The sequence below is a fragment of the Littorina saxatilis genome, linkage group LG11, assembly GCF_037325665.1.
Source record: "Littorina saxatilis isolate snail1 linkage group LG11, US_GU_Lsax_2.0, whole genome shotgun sequence".
Classification (NCBI taxonomy): domain Eukaryota; kingdom Metazoa; phylum Mollusca; class Gastropoda; order Littorinimorpha; family Littorinidae; genus Littorina; species Littorina saxatilis.
This window is the reverse complement of record NC_090255.1, coordinates 44,970,750-44,992,822: the sequence shown is the minus strand read 5'-3', so window position 1 is coordinate 44,992,822 and position 22,073 is coordinate 44,970,750. Positions and strand designations below refer to the sequence as shown.

Sequence of the window (22,073 nt, the reverse complement as noted above, 5' to 3'; positions counted from 1 at the left end):
TACAAAAGGGATAAAACAATTTTATTTACCTGTCAGTTTATAGCATTATAACCAGTGTCTTCCAAACAGATTGATAATGAAAAGATGAAGTTCGTGAAATAACATCTGCGGTTAACAGTGGCAAGTTCATTTTTACAATCATCTCAGAAAACATTGCTTTGGCACGGACTACAGCCTTTTCTTCTGGCAGGATTTGCTTTGCAGGAATGAACTTCATAATTCCTTGGCAGCTTTCAGGGGATTTCTTTGCAGCAACCTTGTCCATGTGAGTTTTGGAACTGCAGTGTCGTTCGATGTCATATTTCCCAGCATGGGCAACGGAGAAATCTGATTTACAATACTTGCAGTGTGCAAGACTTTTCCCCATAGTAGACTCCACAATTCCTGACTCTTTCTTAAATTTCTCCAAGAAAATCTGCTGCTTCTGCTGTTTAGATTTGGTACAGTCATCTGAAACTGGCACATTTTTCTGCTTCATTTTGCCATGATTGTCCAGACGATCGCACGTGCCAACAACTGAACAAGGTTTCCACAGCTGAAGACTCGCTGTCATGGTTATCTCCCTTCGACCGAAACCGGTATCAGTTGTACCATTCCGTAATCAGCACACCAACACCGGAAAACGTATTCTAGACTTTTTCTTATGCGTATTTTGTGCGTGTGTAGCGTATTTTGTGCGTGTGTAGCGTATTTGCGTACCGATAATAATTTGGCGTACAAAATACGACCAAATCGTACTGGTAAACAGGTCTGGTTAACAATGCCCTCAACACACACACACCATATACTCACACTGTGTTGCCGGTTCATGCATGGCGTCCAGAGGGTTGACAATGCCCTCAACACACACACCATATACTCACACTGTGTTGCCGGTTCATGCATGGCGTCCCGAGGGTTGACAATGCCCTCAACACACACACCATATACTCACGCTGTGTTGCAGGTTCATGCATGGCGTCCCGAGGGTTGACAATGCCCTCAACACACACACCATATACTCACACTGTGTTGCCGGTTCATGCATGGCGTCCCGAGGGTTAACAATGCCCTCAACACACACACCATATACTCACACTGTGTTGCCGGTTCATGCATGGCGTCCAGAGGGTTGACAATGCCCTCAACACACACACCATATACTCACGCTGTGTTGCCGGTTCATGCATGGCGTCCAGAGGGTTGACAATGCCGGGGTAATCTGTGCCGAATGACAGGTGGTTGATGTGGTGGCTGATGTTGAACTGCAACCACAGTGACGAAGACATCACACACAGTCACATAGAAATCACTCCCTTAAACATTCTCTACAACACGCATCTCCACTAACCTTCACTGTGCTTACCTTCACCGTGCTTACCTTCACTGTGCTTACCTTCACCGTGCTTACCTTCACCGTGCTTACCTTCACTGTGCTTACCCAGTCGACGACCAAAAGCCTCACAAAAGTGTCTGTATTTCTCAAACCACCCAGGGACACCATATTTGCTCAGGACTTCATTAATTTTATTTCCTGAACACAATAAGACCTTCCCAACACCGACACAGCTTGAAAGGGTTATGGTTGCAAACAAACAAACAAATAAACAATGATGTACTTTGAACTACACAGTACCGATGATGTGTGTCATGTACGACCCACATGGAATTCCAGGAGGTATTTACTGAGTTTATTCCTTATCAGACAGCGTGTTGACCAACATTGTGCAAAGAGGGGAAACTGCCTTATCAGACAGCGTGTTGACCAACATTGTGCAAAGAGGGGGAAAACTGCCTTATCAGACAGCGTGTTGACCAACATTGTGCAAAGAGGGGAAACTGCCTTATCAGACAGTGTGTTGACCAACATTGTGCAAAGAGGGGGGAAACTGCCTTATCAGACAGCGTGTTGACCAACATTGTGCAAAGAGGGGGAAACTGCCTTATCAGACAGCGTGTTGACCAACATTGTGCAAAGAGGGGAAACTGCCTTATCAGACAGCGTGTTGACCAACATTGTGCAAAGAGGGGGAAACTGCCTTATCAGACAGCGTGTTGACCAACATTGTGCAAAGAGGGGGAAACTGCCTTATCAGACAGCGTGTTGACCAACATTGTGCAAAGAGGGGAAACTGCCTTATCAGACAGTGTGTTGACCAACATTGTGCAAAGAGGGGAAACTGCCTTATCAGACAGCGTGTTGACCAACATTGTGCAAAGAGGGGAAACTGCCTTATCAGACAGCGTGTTGACCAACATTGTGCAAAGAGGGGGAAACTGCCTTATCAGACAGCGTGTTGACCAACATTGTGCAAAGAGGGGGAAAACTGCCTTATCAGACAGCGTGTTGACCAACATTGTGCAAAGAGGGGAAACTGCCTTATCAGACAGCGTGTTGACCAACATTGTGCAAAGAGGGGGAAAACTGCCTTATCAGACAGCGTGTTGACCAACATTGTGCAAAGAGGGGGAAAACTGCCTTATCAGACAGCGTGTTGACCAACATTGTGCAAAGAGGGGGAAAACTGCCTTATCAGACAGCGTGTTGACCAACATTGTGCAAAGAGGGGAAACTGCCTTATCAGACAGCGTGTTGACCAACATTGTGCAAAGAGGGGAAACTGCCTTATCAGACAGCGTGTTGACCAACATTGTGCAAAGAGGGGAAACTGCCTTATCAGACAGCGTGTTGACCAACATTGTGCAAAGAGGGGGAAACTGCCTTATCAGACAGCGTGTTGACCAACATTGTGCAAAGAGGGGAAACTGCCTTATCAGACAGCGTGTTGACCAACATTGTGCAAAGAGGGGAAACTGCCTTATCAGACAGCGTGTTGACCAACATTGTGCAAAGAGGGGAAACTGCCTTATCAGACAGCGTGTTGACCAACATTGTGCAAAGAGGGGGAAACTGCCTTATCAGACAGCGTGTTGACCAACATTGTGCAAAGAGGGGGAAAACTGCCTTATCAGACAGCGTGTTGACCAACATTGTGCAAAGAGGGAAAACTGCCTTATCAGACAGCGTGTTGACCAACATTGTGCAAAGAGGGGGAAACTGCCTTATCAGACAGCGTGTTGACCAACATTGTGCAAAGAGGGGAAACTGCCTTATCAGACAGCGTGTTGACCAACATTGTGCAAAGAGGGGGAAAACTGCCTTATCAGACAGTGTGTTGACCAACATTGTGCAAAGAGGGGAAACTGCCTTATCAGACAGTGTGTTGACCAACATTGTGCAAAGAGGGGAAACTGCCTTATCAGACAGCGTGTTGACCAACATTGTGCAAAGAGGGGAAACTGCCTTATCAGACAGCGTGTTGACCAACATTGTGCAAAGAGGGGGAAACTGCCTTATCAGACAGCGTGTTGACCAACATTGTGCAAAGAGGGGAAACTGCCTTATCAGACAGCGTGTTGACCAACATTGTGCAAAGAGGGGAAACTGCCTTATCAGACAGCGTGTTGACCAACATTGTGCAAAGAGGGGAAACTGCCTTATCAGACAGCGTGTTGACCAACATTGTGCAAAGAGGGGAAACTGCCTTATCAGACAGCGTGTTGACCAACATTGTGCAAAGAGGGGAAACTGCCTTATCAGACAGCGTGTTGACCAACATTGTGCAAAGAGGGGAAACTGCCTTATCAGACAGCGTGTTGACCAACATTGTGCAAAGAGGGGGAAAACTGCCTTATCAGACAGCGTGTTGACCAACATTGTGCAAAGAGGGGGAAAACTGCCTTATCAGACAGCGTGTTGACCAACATTGTGCAAAGAGGGGGAAAACTGCCTTATCAGACAGCGTGTTGACAAAGAGGGGAAACTGCTTACACCTGCTGGGATGGTGTGTGTCATGTATGACTAACTAGATGAATACCCGGCTTTGCTGGGTGAGTGGCGCACCAATACCCGGCTTTGCCGGGCGCACCCTACGCGATTGACGCCACACGAAGGAAGGGAGATAACACGCAAAACACTGGAGAAGAAGGAAGAGTTACTGGGAATGGATGTACAGAAAAACCAAAATCGGTTCAGCGCTGTGCGCTGAGAGCACGTGTTGAAAATTTTCATCGAGCAGATTGTGTCCGGGGTCTACCTGAATATGCCCACCAAATTTGAAGCAGATCCATCGAGAACTTTGGCCGTGCATCGCGAAGAAAGATAGACAGACACACACAAGCCGTATATAGATATAGATATAGATATAGATATAGATATAGATATAGATATAGATATAGATGTTTTATACATTGAATCCTTTAGAAAGTATGGGTCGTACACGAACCACATCATCCGGACATTGAAGCACAAAGTGTGATCTGGTGAAAGTCAAATGTCTCGACCAGTATGACAGTTAACATCACCATGTGCAGTCACACCAGATGACTTGGCTTCCATTCATATTAGAGGTACAAACACTTTTTCTGCTCTTATTTTGGTACATTTGGCTTTGTATGTCAGTTAATCTTAATTCGCTTCTAATGCTTATTCACAAGCAAGCTGTTGGGTTATAATAATAGGTATAAAACTGACCTTCTGTTGGGTTATAATAATAGGTATAAAACTGACCTTCTGTCCGCCAAAGGCCTGAAGATCATGAACTGAAACAATGAGACACAGATGCTTTAAGTACAGGAATTAATACAACAACAACATGGATAAATAATAAAAGTTTCCTCTGTACTGAAATTGCACCTGACTTCAAAAATGATTGAGTCACTCAGTGAATAATAATATAGGTAAAAACCAAACAAAAGATCAAGCACATGGCAAGTGAATAGAAAAACTTCCTCTTTTTCTGACATTATGTACCAAACAAGACACATGTACAGTCCACCCTGCCCCTGCGACCACCTCTGCAAAGCGACCACCTCTGCAAAGCGACCACCTCTGCACAGCGACCACCTGCCTACGAGGATCACTCCAAAGGATCCCAGACAAGTATTTCTTCTGTACAATTCACTTTTCCATAGCCACCACCTGTCTATAAACACCACTTTGCTTGGTCCCTAGGGTGGTGGTTATAGACAGGTCTGACTGTATCACTTACTTCAAGTTACAACATAACAAAGACCACTTTGCTTGGTCCCTAGGGTGGTGGTTATAGACAGGTCTGACTGTATCACTTACTTCAAGTTACAACATAACAAAGACTTCCCTGACAATCCAAAATAATTTCTGTTAGAAATAGACACTTTTAATATCTACTCTGCATTCTATCAACAAACTAGACCCAGCAAAACACAAGGGATTATCGTCAACCTATTTCTCTCCAGGCTGACATGACGCCATCTAAAAGTCAACCATTCATGGTGAAACTACTTGACTTAATGATCTCACATGTGCAAAAGATAATCTGATTTGATGAGAAACACAACGTCAAACAAAAAACACAATTACCACAGGCCAAATATTCAAATAACACCACAAAGAAAAACAAATGTCCTTGCACCTGTATTTGTTTTTACTTTTTTTCTGTTTATTTCCTGTATGCAATAAACTAGCCGAACCAGCTGTATGCAATAAACTAGCCGAACCAGCTGTATGCAATAAACTAGCCGAACCAGCTGTATGCAATAAACTAGCCGAACCAGCTGTATGCAATAAACTAGCCGAACCAGCTGTATGCAATAAACTAGCCGAACCAGCTGTATGCAATAAACTAGCCGAACCAGCTGTATGCAATAAACTAGCCGAACCAGCTGTAATCTGGGATCAAAAGTGCGGATGAAAGAAAATGTTACAACGCACCACCCTTAATTAACATCTTGAACTACAAGCACAACAACAGGAAATGACTTTATTTAATGTTTGCCATCTTTCAGTCATTCAGAATACAATTGTGAATACAGTACGTTAACAGTATAACAAGAAAAATATTTGACAGGGACATTCAGTGATGCACTTGACACAAAGACCCCATCTTGAAGAGAGAATTTACAACATAACACAGTCAACATGACAGTCACTTCAAGAAATTCAAAAAGAGAAAAAGATAAACTTTACAGATGTCTGGACGCAGCAAGAAAAACACAATATCCACATTCCATACCAGCCAGCCACGCCAGAGTACCAAACAGAAAAACACAATATCCACATTCCATACCAGCCAGCCACGCCAGAGTACCAAACAGAAAAACACAATATCCACATTCCATACTAGCCAGCCACGCCAGAGTACCAAACAGAAAAACAAAACAAAAATGTGAGTGTTTATATTTCAAATGCTGTTCTTTGTTCACTGTTTTATTTTTGTTGCTACTTTGATTTGTGCAGTTAAGAATCAGCCCTTTGAAAATAATACAGTATGTACTTTCACTTTTCTAAATTAAAAATAAATCCTGAAAATAAAATTGTCTCCCTTGTTTCTCTTCCCATTTGTTTCTACTCACCATAGGTGACAGGTCTCCTTACAAAATGAGTAAACCTAACCCCTGCCGCAAAGCAATAACTGGGATCTCCATAGAGCAAGAAGGCACTTCAGGAAGTGTCAAAACAGAACACATGCACCAGCACATATTTTCTCAGCTGCAGCTATCTGTTATCAGGTAAAACACAAGATGAGCTTCTCTCCACATTACTGTGGCACTATCCAGGGACAAGACACAACCTTCTCCACATTACTGTGGCACTATCCAGAGTCAAGACACAACCTTCTCTCCACATTACTGTGGCACTATCCAGAGACAAGACACAACCTTCTCCACATTACTGTGGCACTATCCAGAGTCAAGACACAACCTTCTCTCCACATTACTGTGGCACTATCCAGAGTCAAGACACAACCTTCTCTCCACATTACTGTGGCACTATCCAGAGTCAAGACACAACCTTCTCCACATTACTGTGGCACTATCCAGAGACAAGACACAACCTTCTCTCCACATTACTGTGGCACTATCCAGAGTCAAGACACAACCTTCTCTCCACATTACTGTGGCACTATCCAGAGTCAAGACACAACCTTCTCTCCACATTACTGTGGCACTATCCAGAGTCAAGACACAACCTTCTCTCCACATTACTGTGGCACTATCCAGAGACAAGACACAACCTTCTCCACATTACTGTGGCACTATCCAGAGTCAAGACACAACCTTCTCTCCACATTACTGTGGCACTATCCAGAGTCAAGACACAACCTTCTCTCCACATTACTGTGGCACTATCCAGAGTCAAGACACAACCTTCTCTCCACATTACTGTGGCACTATCCAGAGTCAAGACACAACCTTCTCTCCACATTACTGTGGCACTATCCAGAGTCAAGACACAACCTTCTCTCCACATTACTGTGGCACTATCCAGAGACAAGACACAACCTTCTCCACATTACTGTGGCACTATCCAGAGTCAAGACACAACCTTCTCCACATTACTGTGGCACTATCCAGAGACAAGACACAACCTTCTCCACATTACTGTGGCACTATCCAGAGTCAAGACACAACCTTCTCCACATTACTGTGGCACTATCCAGAGTCAAGACACAACCTTCTCCACATTACTGTGGCACTATCCAGAGACAAGACACAACCTTCTCCACATTACTGTGGCACTATCCAGAGTCAAGACACAACCTTCTCCACATTACTGTGGCACTATCCAGAGTCAAGACACAACCTTCTCCACATTACTGTGGCACTATCCAGAGTCAAGACACAACCTTCTCTCCACATTACTGTGGCACTATCCAGAGACAAGACACAACCTTCTCCACATTACTGTGGCACTATCCAGAGTCAAGACACAACCTTCTCTCCACATTACTGTGGCACTATCCAGAGACAAGACACAACCTTCTCCACATTACTGTGGCACTATCCAGAGTCAAGACACAACCTTCTCCACATTACTGTGGCACTATCCAGAGTCAAGACACAACCTTCTCTCCACATTACTGTGGCACTATCCAGAGTCAAGACACAACCTTCTCCACATTACTGTGGCACTATCCAGAGTCAAGACACAACCTTCTCTCCACATTACTGTGGCACTATCCAGAGACAAGACACAACCTTCTCCACATTACTGTGGCACTATCCAGAGTCAAGACACAACCTTCTCTCCACATTACTGTGGCACTATCCAGAGACAAGACACAACCTTCTCCACATTACTGTGGCACTATCCAGAGACAAGACACAACCTTCTCTCCACATTACTGTGGCACTATCCAGAGACAAGACACAACCTTCTCTCCACATTACTGTGGCACTATCCAGAGTCAAGACACAACCTTCTCTCCACATTACTGTGGCACTATCCAGAGACAAGACACAACCTTCTCTCCACATTACTGTGGCACTATCCAGAGTCAAGACACAACCTTCTCTCCACATTACTGTGGCACTATCCAGAGTCAAGACACAACCTTCTCTCCACATTACTGTGGCACTATCCAGAGACAAGACACAACCTTCTCCACATTACTGTGGCACTATCCAGAGTCAAGACACAACCTTCTCTCCACATTACTGTGGCACTATCCAGAGACAAGACACAACCTTCTCTCCACATTACTGTGGCACTATCCAGAGACAAGACACAACCTTCTCCACATTACTGTGGCACTATCCAGAGTCAAGACACAACCTTCTCTCCACATTACTGTGGCACTATCCAGAGACAAGACACAACCTTCTCCACATTACTGTGGCACTATCCAGAGTCAAGACACAACCTTCTCCACATTACTGTGGCACTATCCAGAGACAAGACACAACCTTCTCTCCACATTACTGTGGCACTATCCAGAGACAAGACACAACCTTCTCCACATTACTGTGGCACTATCCAGAGTCAAGACACAACCTTCTCTCCACATTACTGTGGCACTATCCAGAGACAAGACACAACCTTCTCTCCACATTACTGTGGCACTATCCAGAGACAAGACACAACCTTCTCTCCACATTACTGTGGCACTATCCAGAGTCAAGACACAACCTTCTCCACATTACTGTGGCACTATCCAGAGACAAGACACAACCTTCTCCACATTACTGTGGCACTATCCAGAGTCAAGACACAACCTTCTCTCCACATTACTGTGGCACTATCCAGAGTCAAGACACAACCTTCTCTCCACATTACTGTGGCACTATCCAGAGACAAGACACAACCTTCTCCACATTACTGTGGCACTATCCAGAGTCAAGACACAACCTTCTCTCCACATTACTGTGGCACTATCCAGAGTCAAGACACAACCTTCTCTCCACATTACTGTGGCACTATCCAGAGACAAGACACAACCTTCTCTCCACATTACTGTGGCACTATCCAGAGTCAAGACACAACCTTCTCCACATTACTGTGGCACTATCCAGAGACAAGACACAACCTTCTCTCCACATTACTGTGGCACTATCCAGAGTCAAGACACAACCTTCTCTCCACATTACTGTGGCACTATCCAGAGACAAGACACAACCTTCTCTCCACATTACTGTGGCACTATCCAGAGACAAGACACAACCTTCTCTCCACATTACTGTGGCACTATCCAGAGTCAAGACACAACCTTCTCTCCACATTACTGTGGCACTATCCAGAGTCAAGACACAACCTTCTCTCCACATTACTGTGGCACTATCCAGAGACAAGACACAACCTTCTCTCCACATTACTGTGGCACTATCCAGAGTCAAGACACAACCTTCTCTCCACATTACTGTGGCACTATCCAGAGTCAAGACACAACCTTCTCTCCACATTACTGTGGCACTATCCAGAGACAAGACACAACCTTCTCTCCACATTACTGTGGCACTATCCAGAGTCAAGACACAACCTTCTCTCCACATTACTGTGGCACTATCCAGAGACAAGACACAACCTTCTCCACATTACTGTGGCACTATCCAGAGTCAAGACACAACCTTCTCTCCACATTACTGTGGCACTATCCAGAGTCAAGACACAACCTTCTCTCCACATTACTGTGGCACTATCCAGAGTCAAGACACAACCTTCTCTCCACATTACTGTGGCACTATCCAGAGTCAAGACACAACCTTCTCTCCACATTACTGTGGCACTATCCAGAGACAAGACACAACCTTCTCTCCACATTACTGTGGCACTATCCAGAGACAAGACACAACCTTCTCTCCACATTACTGTGGCACTATCCAGAGACAAGACACAACCTTCTCTCCACATTACTGTGGCACTATCCAGAGACAAGACACAACCTTCTCTCCACATTACTGTGGCACTATCCAGAGACAAGACACAACCTTCTCTCCACATTACTGTGGCACTATCCAGAGACAAGACACAACCTTCTCCACATTACTGTGGCACTATCCAGAGACAAGACACAACCTTCTCCACATTACTGTGGCACTATCCAGAGACAAGACACAACCTTCTCCACATTACTGTGGCACTATCCAGAGTCAAGACACAACCTTCTCCACATTACTGTGGCACTATCCAGAGTCAAGACACAACCTTCTCTCCACATTACTGTGGCACTATCCAGAGACAAGACACAACCTTCTCTCCACATTACTGTGGCACTATCCAGAGTCAAGACACAACCTTCTCCACATTACTGTGGCACTATCCAGAGACAAGACACAACCTTCTCCACATTACTGTGGCACTATCCAGAGTCAAGACACAACCTTCTCTCCACATTACTGTGGCACTATCCAGAGTCAAGACACAACCTTCTCTCCACATTACTGTGGCACTATCCAGAGTCAAGACACAACCTTCTCTCCACATTACTGTGGCACTATCCAGAGACAAGACACAACCTTCTCTCCACATTACTGTGGCACTATCCAGAGACAAGACACAACCTTCTCTCCACATTACTGTGGCACTATCCAGAGTCAAGACACAACCTTCTCTCCACATTACTGTGGCACTATCCAGAGACAAGACACAACCTTCTCTCCACATTACTGTGGCACTATCCAGAGTCAAGACACAACCTTCTCCACATTACTGTGGCACTATCCAGAGTCAAGACACAACCTTCTCTCCACATTACTGTGGCACTATCCAGAGTCAAGACACAACCTTCTCCACATTACTGTGGCACTATCCAGAGTCAAGACACAACCTTCTCCACATTACTGTGGCACTATCCAGAGACAAGACACAACCTTCTCTCCACATTACTGTGGCACTATCCAGAGTCAAGACACAACCTTCTCCACATTACTGTGGCACTATCCAGAGTCAAGACACAACCTTCTCTCCACATTACTGTGGCACTATCCAGAGTCAAGACACAACCTTCTCCACATTACTGTGGCACTATCCAGAGTCAAGACACAACCTTCTCTCCACATTACTGTGGCACTATCCAGAGTCAAGACACAACCTTCTCCACATTACTGTGGCACTATCCAGGGACAAGACACAACCTTAAGCCTGATATTCATTGGGCAAAGTCAACTTAGCAAAGTTTATTTAACGAATATTGCTGCAAGAAGCTTAGGAACTGAATTTTTGGTCACAAGACTTTGCTCTAGTTAAGGACAGCCTCAAAGCAGCCTTGTCTCCACAGCCTTGTCTCTACCTGGATGAAAATATCGACAGGTTCAACGTCCTGGCGACAAAAATAGTGTTAAATGTGAAGACCTCCTACATGTCAAAACTATCAGACAGTCAACCTGCAGGGAGTCAGACAGTCAACCTGCAGGGAGTCAGACAGTCAACCTGCAGGGAGTCAGACAGTCAACCTGCAGGGAGTCAGACAATCAACCTGCAGGGAGTCGGAACAATGCATTAGATCCAAAAGAAGAGAAGAATTAAGACTTGAAGAAAAACTGTGCGCTTTCTACAACTGTCCAGGGAGACTTTGGTCAATATAAAAGATATTCAATTTATGACTCACTCCTTTTGAAAACGTGATTTTCTCATCTTTCGATTTTTGATCATGACTAACTCCTTTTGAAATCGTGATTTTCTCATCTTTCGATTTTTGATTATGACTAACTCCTTTTGAAAACGTAATTTTCTCATCTTTCGATTTTTTTAAAACGTGATTTTCTCATCTTTCGATTTTTGATTATGACTAACTCCTTTTGAAAACGTAATTTTCTCATCTTTCGATTTTTGATTATGACTAACTCCTTTTTAAAACGTAATTTTCTCATCTTTCGATTTTTGATTATGACTAACTCCTTTTTAAAACGTGATTTTCTCATCTTTCGATTTTTGATTATGACTAACTCCTTTTGAAAACGTAATTTTCTCATCTTTCGATTTTTGATTATGACTAACTCCTTTTTAAAACGTGATTTTCTCATCTTTCGATTTTTGATTATGACTAACTCCTTTTTAAAACGTAATTTTCTCATCTTTCGATTTTTGATTATGACTAACTCCTTTTTAAAACGTAATTTTCTCATCTTTTGATTTTTGATTATGATTCACTCCTTTCTAAAACCTGATTTTTGCCTTGCACATTCGCAAGGGGTGGGGAGGATGACACTTTGCTGTATTTAGTGCAGGGAACATTTGTTCTACTGCATGCTTGTGTCAAGACAACATGTAGCAGAGATATCAAACGGGTTGCTCTCACCGTGCACGTGGTGCTGCTGGAAACTCTTTCCTGGTGCAAAGTGGAAGTTGCCTGCAACCTGCACACACACATATCAAACATATATACACACATACACATATATACACACATACATAATTATACACAAACATAGCAAACACACACACACACACCAAACACACACAATCCTCCTCCCCCCCCCCCCCCCCCTCCGAAACACACAGAGGATTATTCTAACCTTGTTGACCTCCAGATAACCATAAGCTCTGCATCCCTCGTTTTTCTGTGCCTGCATTTTCTCTGACCAGCCCTCTCGCTTGCACTGCGCGATGGACTCTGGGTCGTTGAACGCCCAGCCCTTCTTACGATACGCCTCGCGCACGTCTTCACAATTGTTGCAGCACCTGCACAAAGAAACGTACGGGGTAATGAGGGTTTCAAATCGCGCCAATCAGAGGTACCAGTCTTTATGCTTAAAATCATGTAAACACTCATGGCAGCAATAACTGTATGGGATTATCAGGCTTTCACCTCATGTCAAAGCGTAGGTACAGAACTCTTAACTCTTACCAGTTCGGGGGTTTTAGGGCATATTTTACAGTGCTGTTGGTGCCTACTTGCCGAGTGGCTATCTGGGGTCATATTCTAAATGAAATATAGAAAGTTATATATCAAATGAAAGGAAAATGAATAAGCTTTTCATATTTGCAAAGATAATTGTGCTATCTTTAAAGGTAAAAAAGGTTATGGGGTTGACAACATGATTTTTGTTGAAATTTGTACGCCCATTTTTTGGAACACGTGACAAACACAAAGAAGAATTTTTTTTTGTGTTCAGTTTATTTTAGATATGCTGCTAACTAGTCTGTTTGGGCATTCATTTTACATAACATAGCAAAGTTTTATTGAGTTTTGCTGATAAACAAAAAAGTTATTGTCACCTGAATACCCCCACCCAAATTTCAAAGTTGAACATTTCATGACATACGCATGCCTAAGGCAACAACAACAAAAATAGTCTGTTTACGGTATCCCGACCGACCCTATTTTTTCGCGCGACCCTAGACTTTTTTTTGGCATTTGGGGGAAAAAAAAATCTTTTTTTTGGCAAAATAACTTAAAAATATGGTTTTTTGGAGGAAAAAAAAAAAAAAAAAAAGGTCTTTTTTTTTGGCAAAATAACTTAAAAATATGTTTTTGTGGGAAAAAAAAAAGAAAAAAAAAAAGGCCCGAACTATGTTACCGTTAACACACTATTTATTTTTTGGGGCCTAATAATGCATTCCTATAACTAACTTAAAACAAAAACCCAGCTTGTTTCTGTCATAAAGTGTGTCTAACATATGAGTTTATCCACTGTCCGACCCATCCAATGTAAAATAACCACTTTTTTTTTGATAATTAGATAATTGGTCAGTGGAAAACTACAGGGTACGATGGGTAAGGGAGTGAACTGGTAAGAGTTAATGCCTGAAATCACGTAAAAGGTAGCGAAGGTATAACGATGTATGGGGTCAGCGTTCCATATCACGTCAGATCGAAGGTACATTACATAATGCCTAAAATCACGTACAAACTGTTGGCAGCAAAGGTATAACGAAGTTTGGGGTCAGTGTTTCACAGCACATCAGATCGAAGGTACATTACATGTACATGATGCCTAAAATCACGTACAAACTGATGGCAGCAAAGGTATAACGACGTATGGGGTCAGCGTTCCATATCGCGTCAACTCTGAGGTACAGTACCTCATAATACCTACAATCACGTAAAACCTGTTGGCAGCGGAGGTATAAAGATGTACAATTTTAATTGTATTCAAAAGGTATGAAAAAGAACAATGTTTTTATTAGGAGGTATGAAGCTTGCTGATCTGTGAGGTATGAAGCTTGCTGATCTGTGAGGTATGAAGCTTGCTGATCTGTGAGGTATGAAGCTTGCTGATCTGTGAGCGTTCAACAGTGGGACTCACTTTTGAGACCTCCACAAATGGGAGAAAGTCAGGTCAGGGAAAGTCAGGTCAGGGAAAGTCAGGTCTTCAAAAAGGAGGGAGTCTCACAATGTCTTAAACTTGACCAGACTCTCCTTGTTACGACAGGCCACCTGCAATGTAGGGAACCTTTCCCTTGGTCATTTTATCGGATGATATCATTATTTCATACCTTTCCCTTGGTCATTTCATCGGATATCATTATTTCAATGTTCAAACATTATTCCAGTTAATGAAGCCATTTGATACTGTCTTCAATTATCTTTTTCCATACTCACTTTTTCTCGTCGTTTTCGGCCCCATAGCAGCTCTCACATCTGTTGGGATCCAGCACTTCTTTTGTCTCCTCCTTCTCCTGAACACAACAATCATCATTTGCAATTGGCTGATCAATACCCACAATTCCCCTCTTCAGATGGTAAGAAAAGAAAATACAAAAACATAAAAAAAGAAGAGAAAACAGACCAGAAATTACATACAAGAAGCCTTCAAAGACCCCCCCCCAATTTGTTTTATATTTATATAAAATAAAATAATGGATCTACTGCATTCAGATTTAAAAAAAATATGATTACCAGTAGAGAAATGTCAAATTGTTACATACCTCTTTTTTCTCTTCTTCGGCGGGCTTGTTAGTAACCAATTCTGCAATGAAACATGGCACATTCTTCATCACTACCAATCATAACATGGCACATTCTTCATCACTACCAATCATAACATGGCACATTCTTCATCACTACCAATCAGCTCCTAGTTGATGGTAACAACAATATAGCGGCAACAAGATAGTAACCATGGCAACAAGATAGTAACCATGGCAACAACAAAGTAACCATGGCAACAAGAAAGTAACCACAGCAACAAGAAAGTAACCACGGTAACAAGAAAGTAACCACGGCAACCCTTTACCTTGTTGCTCATGACACGCACGTGTTCACTGGCTCTTGAAAAGACATGATCACAAGTTGTGATCAACAACTCAAAATTGACCCAAGTCTACAAGCGCTGTTACCAGCACATTCATTCAAACAAACCCAAAAGTTTTTTTAGCGCTTTGAAAGTTGAAATCAAAATCATCTTTTTCTTTCAAAAGAGGTGTTGCAGATTGTAAACATGTACTCTTTATTAGCTTTAAAGATCAAGTGTTAATTTGTGACTCTACCGAGGCCAAGTGTTTAAAAAGTTCGGGCTGAGAATAGCGTAGAGAATTGTGCACATGGAAAGTGGCCTGAAACCCGACCACTGACCTGTTTACCCCAACAATGGCTCTCACAATGCAGGCAGTTGCTTCTAAGTCATTTGAGGCATCTGTAAGCAGTGCGGTAACCCAGTGGTTATGACATCGGCCCCGGAAACTCAAGGTCCTTGGTTAGAATCTCTGTTGAGATGTTCATTTTTTCTCCTTGATCCTTCTTGAAAATAAAGTTTGCTCAGCCGTTAGAGTGCAAATAGGAAGTTAACTAGCCCCCATATAGTCATAAATACACTTGATCTTTTACAAAATATGAACTACCAATTTGTCGCTATTAAAAATGAAATCACTGCACATTCACTGACATTATATGTGTGTGGATGTAAGTGTGTCAGTGAAAGTGATAAAGCAACACACGACTCACTCTCTTCCTGCGGGCTTTCACTGAGCGGCTCCCCAGAGGCGTCCAGTCGCTGCTTGAGGAGGTTGGTGTCCACGTCAATCTGTTGCTCTCCCGACACGTCCATAGCATCGATACTCAGGTCTGCAACAACACAAACATACCATCACTGTAACCATGTCAACATACAAATACTGTAACCATGCCAACATACAATCACTGTAACTATGTAGTGCAAGCCCTCAAAGTCAAACATACTATTACTATTATCACAAAGATATCGATCCCTGCAAAGTGCAAACGAACATTCGACCTAGACACAATCATTTGTCGTAGTAAGCGTAGACATCCGGTCTGCTCCCCGCCTAATGGCCGATGTCTTCCGTCTTCGGGGGACTACGTGGGTTTAAATTTGGAGTGGTCCTTCTGCTAGAGGAGTTTCCTTGCAGGGATAGTGAGCCTCCTCTGCCCTCGTTTTAATTTTGGAGTGATCTTCTCCTAGGACAGCTGCCTTCCAGGGTTGACGAGCCTGTCCTGCCCGGCTATTTAACCCATAGTTGGGGGTTGGTTCGTGGGCACCAGGGCGTATCCACACGCCGGTGGGCCTGTATGCCACATGTCTAGGGGCCAACCTCCTCCGAGTCCTTGTAGTTCAGCCTGGGGCCTTTCGGTACCCAGTTCACGCCTGTCGCCACGATGGAGGCACTACAAAGGGCTTGCTGTGGAGAGGTTATGTACTGGCAGGAGAGACTGACGCAAGCTGCTCTCTTTTCGCGTTGTCCTGAAAAGGACGGTGCTAGCCAGCGGTGAGGGCTGAAAGCGAGAGGTGACAAGCACAAAACACTTCGCCAACACACTAGACACATCACACAACCATTTGACAGGCGCAAAGTGCAAACAAAGTACAACATTGATCTTCAATCTCTTACAAGATTGTGTGTGTATTTGTGTGTAGTGTGTGCGTGCGGGTGTTTCTGTGTACATGTGTGTACGTGTGTGTGCGTGTGTGTGTGTGTGTGTGTGTGTGTGTGTGTAGTGAGTGTGTGTTTGTATGCAAATCTCTGCCTTTTCACCTGAGGGTCCCCTCACACAACTGGCACAGTACTCACATCCACAGGGCAGGTGAGCGAAAGTGATGTCGATGTTGATCCTCAGTTTCTGACCGCGCGACGTGTCGACAAAGAGCTCAGGGTGCACCTCCTTGGTCAGGTAGTAGTTGAGCTCCGACACAAACAGCACCACCATCAGCACTGCAGCCACCAGCGTCACTGTAACACACCAATTACACAGTGAAACACAACAATTACACACTGTAACACACCAATTACACACTGTAACATACCAATTACACAGTGTAACACAACAATTATATACTGTATCAGAACAATTACACAATATAACACAAACACACTGTAACACAACAATTACACACTGTAACACAATTACACACTGTAACACAACAAGTACACACTGTAACACACCAATTACACACGGTAACACACCAATAACACACGGCAACACAACAATCACACACTGTAACACACCAACTACACACTGTAACACACCAATTACACACTGTAACACACCAATAACACAACAATTACACACTGTAACACACCAACTACACACTATAACACACAAACTACACGCTGTAACACACCAACTACACACTGTAACGCACCAACTACACACTGTAACACACCAACTACACACTGTAACACACCAACTACATGCTGTAACACACCAATTACATAATTACACAATGTAACACACCAACAACACGCTGTAACACACCAATAACACACTATAACACACCAATAACACAATGTAACACAATGTAACACACCAATAACACAATGTGACACTGTAACAACAATTATACACTGTAACACAACAATTATACACTGTAACACAACAATTATACACTGTAACACAACAATAACACACTGTAACACAATGTAACACACCAATAACACACTGTGACACACACATAACACAATGTAACACAATGTAACACACCAATAACACACTGTAACACACAACACTTACATACTGTAACACACAACAATAACACACTGTAACACACCAATAACACACTGTAACACAAATACACACTGTAACACACCAATAACACACTGTAACACACAGCACTTACATACTGTAACACACAACAATAACACACTGTAACACACATCAATAACACACTGTAACACACGGCAGTAACACAGTGTAACACACAGCAGTAACACACTGTAACACACCAGTAACACAATGTAACAGACAGCAATAACACACTGTAACACAACAATTACACAATAACACACTATAAGTGTAACACACAGCAATAACACACTGTAACACACAGCAATAACACACTGTAACACAACAATAACACACTGTAACACAACAATTACACAATAACACACTGTAAGTGTAACACAACAATAACACACTGTAACACACAGCAATAACACACTGTAACACAACAATAACACACTGTAACACAACAATTACACAATAACACACTGTAAGTGTAACACAACAATAACACACTGCAACACAACAATAACACATTGTAACACAACAATAACACACTGTTACACACAGCAATAACACAATGTCACACGCTTTCCTTCTTTGCCACTACTAAAGCAAACGTGTGCAAAATTGTATGTTACACGCTTTGGAGCATGTGCAAGAACGGATTCAAACTCGAAATCGTCCCTCCAAAAGCCCCAAAATGCACACACGACTTTTATTTCTCCTGCTGTTATCATTTCTCGTTTCTTCTCTTTACAAATTCTTCAACGCTGAGAATACTGAAAACGGCATCGCAGATGACAGTACTGTTTCCATACGCGAATTTAGCTGCCCTTGGAAAGTGGCTCGTTCAGGAGGCCTGTTAGTTTGAAACTGGAAGGACAGAGTTCTGAACATAGATCAATCAATCAATATCAATCAATATGAAGCTTATATCGCGCGTATTCCGTGGGTACAGTTCTAAGCGCAGGGATTTTTTTTTCTTTTCAATTTTTATTCAAGGCGCAGGGATTTATTTATGCCGTGTGAGATGGAATTTTTTTACACAATACATCACGCATTCACATCGGCCAGCAGATCGCAGCCATTTCGGCGCATATCCTACTTTTCACGGCCTATCATTCCAAGTCACACGGGTATTTTGGTGGACATTTTGGTAGATGACAAAGATCCCGGAAAGAACAAACATTTCGCGGATGCAGACACAGAAAGACGTCATGAAGAATGCGATGCTTCAAAAGATACAGACTGTGACATATACCGAGACGTCATTCATAGTTATCGGGGCGGGGATATAGCTCAGTTGGTAGCGCGCTGGATTTGTATTCAGTTGGCCGCTGTCAGCGCGAGTTCGATCCCAGGTTCGGCGGAAATTTATTTCACAGAGTCAACTTTGTGTGCAGACTCTTCGGTGTCCGAACCACCCCCCGTGTATACTACATTGGGTGTGCACGTTAAAGATCCCACGATTGACAAAAGGGTCTTTCCTGGCAAAATTGCTTAGGCAGAGTTAATAATTGTCTACCATACCCGTGTGACTTGGAATAAGGCCGTGAAAGGTAAATATGCGCCGACATGGCTGCAATTTACTGGCCGTATAAAATTTCATCTCACACGGCATCACTGCAGAGCGCCTAGAACTGTACCCACGGAATATGCGCGATATAAGCCTCATTGATCATTGATTGATTGTTCGGTCACTTCCGTCAAAAAGTAGATCTCTCGACAATGGCTGCTCCTGTGTTTAGGTTTGTCAAGCTTGAGTACACAAAACGTGTTTGTTCTCTCCTCTGTTGAAGCTGTGAGACATATATTCCGACTTGGTCGTGTGACAGAGTTTTCTTCCACACTCGATTAGCTGATGTCTAACAGCCTCACGGCTTCGTTAGACAATCAACATAATCTTGTGTGGAAGATATAGGCCTCGCGGCCATAGACATCTGCAAATTTATCTTATCTTATCTTATCTTGTTATATTATTCTTTTAAACCCCTCTCTCTTTCTCTCTCTCTCTCTCTCTCTCTCTCTCTCTCTCTCTCTCTCTCTCTCTCTCTCTCTCTCTCTCTCTCTCTCTCTCTCTCTCTCTCTCTCTCTCTCTCTCTCTCTCTCTCTCTCTCTCTCTCTCTCTCTCTCTCTCTCTCTTGCCGGTTCAAAGCAATCCACATGCACACCTCATTTTCTGATGATCTACAAGATTTTGCAGACTGACTCAACCCAGCAACAACACTACTTACCGATTGCTCCCCCAAAAGTTTTCACTCTGAAATCTTCCAGAGTTTTCGGGTAGGCGTCGAACTGGCGCAGGCGATCATAAACATCTCTGATCTGCATGGTGAAATGATTGCGGCTCCACACGATCCAAATCTGCTACCGAGTACAACACACACCAACCATAATACGACAGCACACCGAATCAAAGCTACCAATACAATCCTTGAACGGACTCGATTTGATTCATGATAGTATGAGAATAATACAAACTAAGAATAATCAATTATTTTCATGTTCATGTGTTCAGAGATAGTGTTGTAGCAAGACTTGCAAGGCTTGCTACAGATCTCTGATTGGTTGAAGGCGTACATTTACTGTTTAGCTACACAACTAATACAGTGGGGTCTTGAAAACACACACACACAGACAAAGTATTGCACTGTTTGGTTATTACAGACTGAATACAGGGTGGCATGTACTATATGCGATACTGACAGATATTTGTGACCACACAACAAGCTAAGCTTATATTAAGTGTGGTTATAAATAATGTACATCTAGATAGGAAATATTATTTCACCTGATGTCGAGGTCAGAGAATTGCTCATACCCTTATTAGAAATGTAAAACAGACTGAAAAGAAGAAAAAATATAACAAAAACATTATCGGGGAGATATAAGTCGGTAAGGTGGGTATACAGGGAGGGGGGGGGGGGGGGGGGGTCAGAGAGACGATGACTGTCACAGGCTTGCCAATTAAATGTTTCTGCAGCAGCAATAATTTCGTCCAAAGTGTTGTCCAAACTAATTAAGCTGAGGTTAGTCATGTGAATACACAGAAGAACCTTAAGCAAGATTCACTCAAGCTTGACTTTCAATAAAATCGTTAAACAACATGACTTACCAATAATCAGATACTGGATCATTAACATGGTGACCACTGGGTAATCAAAATCTATCACTTAACCTTATGTACCTTTTCGAATATTTCAATGTTTTCGGTGACGTAAGTTTGCAGACCAAATAATAAACATTGTACATTTTGATGACCATTCAGTAATGTGTGTATTGTTAGCCTTCGGACATCATCGTAATTGCTACAAAATAATAAATAATGGTCAACATCTTCATTTCGATATCCGCACTCACAAGTCGGGTTATCACTTAAGTGGCGTTTCATCATATCATTTAAATCGCTCATTTCTAATCTTAATCTACAGTGTATAATTCCGTCTTTTCTCTTACCACAATAATATTGAGGTTGAACTTTACTATCTGAACGACCTAGAAAATGTTTAAACTGGCTAATTGATTTTGTTGATTTGATATTATCTGGTAGAGAATTCCATGTTCGGGTAGTGCTGAGAACAAATGACTTGTTATACAATTCAGTTCTGTGTGGTGGTACGACCCGTTCAATTGGGTTTCGTCTATGATAGGGGTTCACAGTCGAGACAAGAGGAGGCAATAAATCAGCTACGTTCTGTGAACATTTCCCGTGCACCATTTTGTGATACAAAATTAATTTATGTTTTTCCCGTCTTAGTTTTAAACTACTGAAGCCTGATTCGTCATATAATTTTTGGTGGCTTGTTCCTTTAACTGCTCCGACAATTACCCTTAAGGCCTCGAGGTGGAGCTGTTCCAAAATGTTTGATAAACCTTCTGTACAACTGTCCCAGACGACATCGGCGTTATCAAAGTGTGGTAATATGTAAGATTTAT

The 22,073-nt window shown here is 42.8% G+C and overlaps 1 protein-coding gene across 3 annotated transcripts in view; it reads right to left on the bottom strand.

Annotated features, from left to right (window-relative positions):
* The window catches only part of LOC138980579 (endoplasmic reticulum-Golgi intermediate compartment protein 3-like), a 40,011-nt gene extending 19,438 nt beyond the window's left edge, over window positions 1-20,573 (bottom strand). For 2 of the 3 annotated variants that reach the window (XR_011460395.1, XM_070353477.1), the window contains exons 1-9: window positions 20,372-20,573; window positions 17,207-17,365; window positions 16,122-16,241; window positions 15,107-15,147; window positions 14,781-14,857; window positions 12,751-12,916; window positions 12,534-12,591; window positions 4,550-4,581; window positions 1,148-1,244 (exon numbers count right to left, since the gene is read on the bottom strand). Coding sequence is in view for 2 of the 3 variants with exons in the window: in XM_070353477.1 (XP_070209578.1) it covers window positions 1,148-1,244; window positions 4,550-4,581; window positions 12,534-12,591; window positions 12,751-12,916; window positions 14,781-14,857; window positions 15,107-15,147; window positions 16,122-16,241; window positions 17,207-17,365; window positions 20,372-20,468 (847 nt within the window). In the remaining variant the exon portion in view is untranslated. The remainder of the gene's footprint in view (window positions 1-1,147; window positions 1,245-4,549; window positions 4,582-12,533; window positions 12,592-12,750; window positions 12,917-14,780; window positions 14,858-15,106; window positions 15,148-16,121; window positions 16,242-17,206; window positions 17,366-20,371) is intronic. The other variant, XM_070353478.1, reaches the window with a different exon arrangement.
* Between the last annotated feature and the right edge of the window lie 1,500 nt (window positions 20,574-22,073).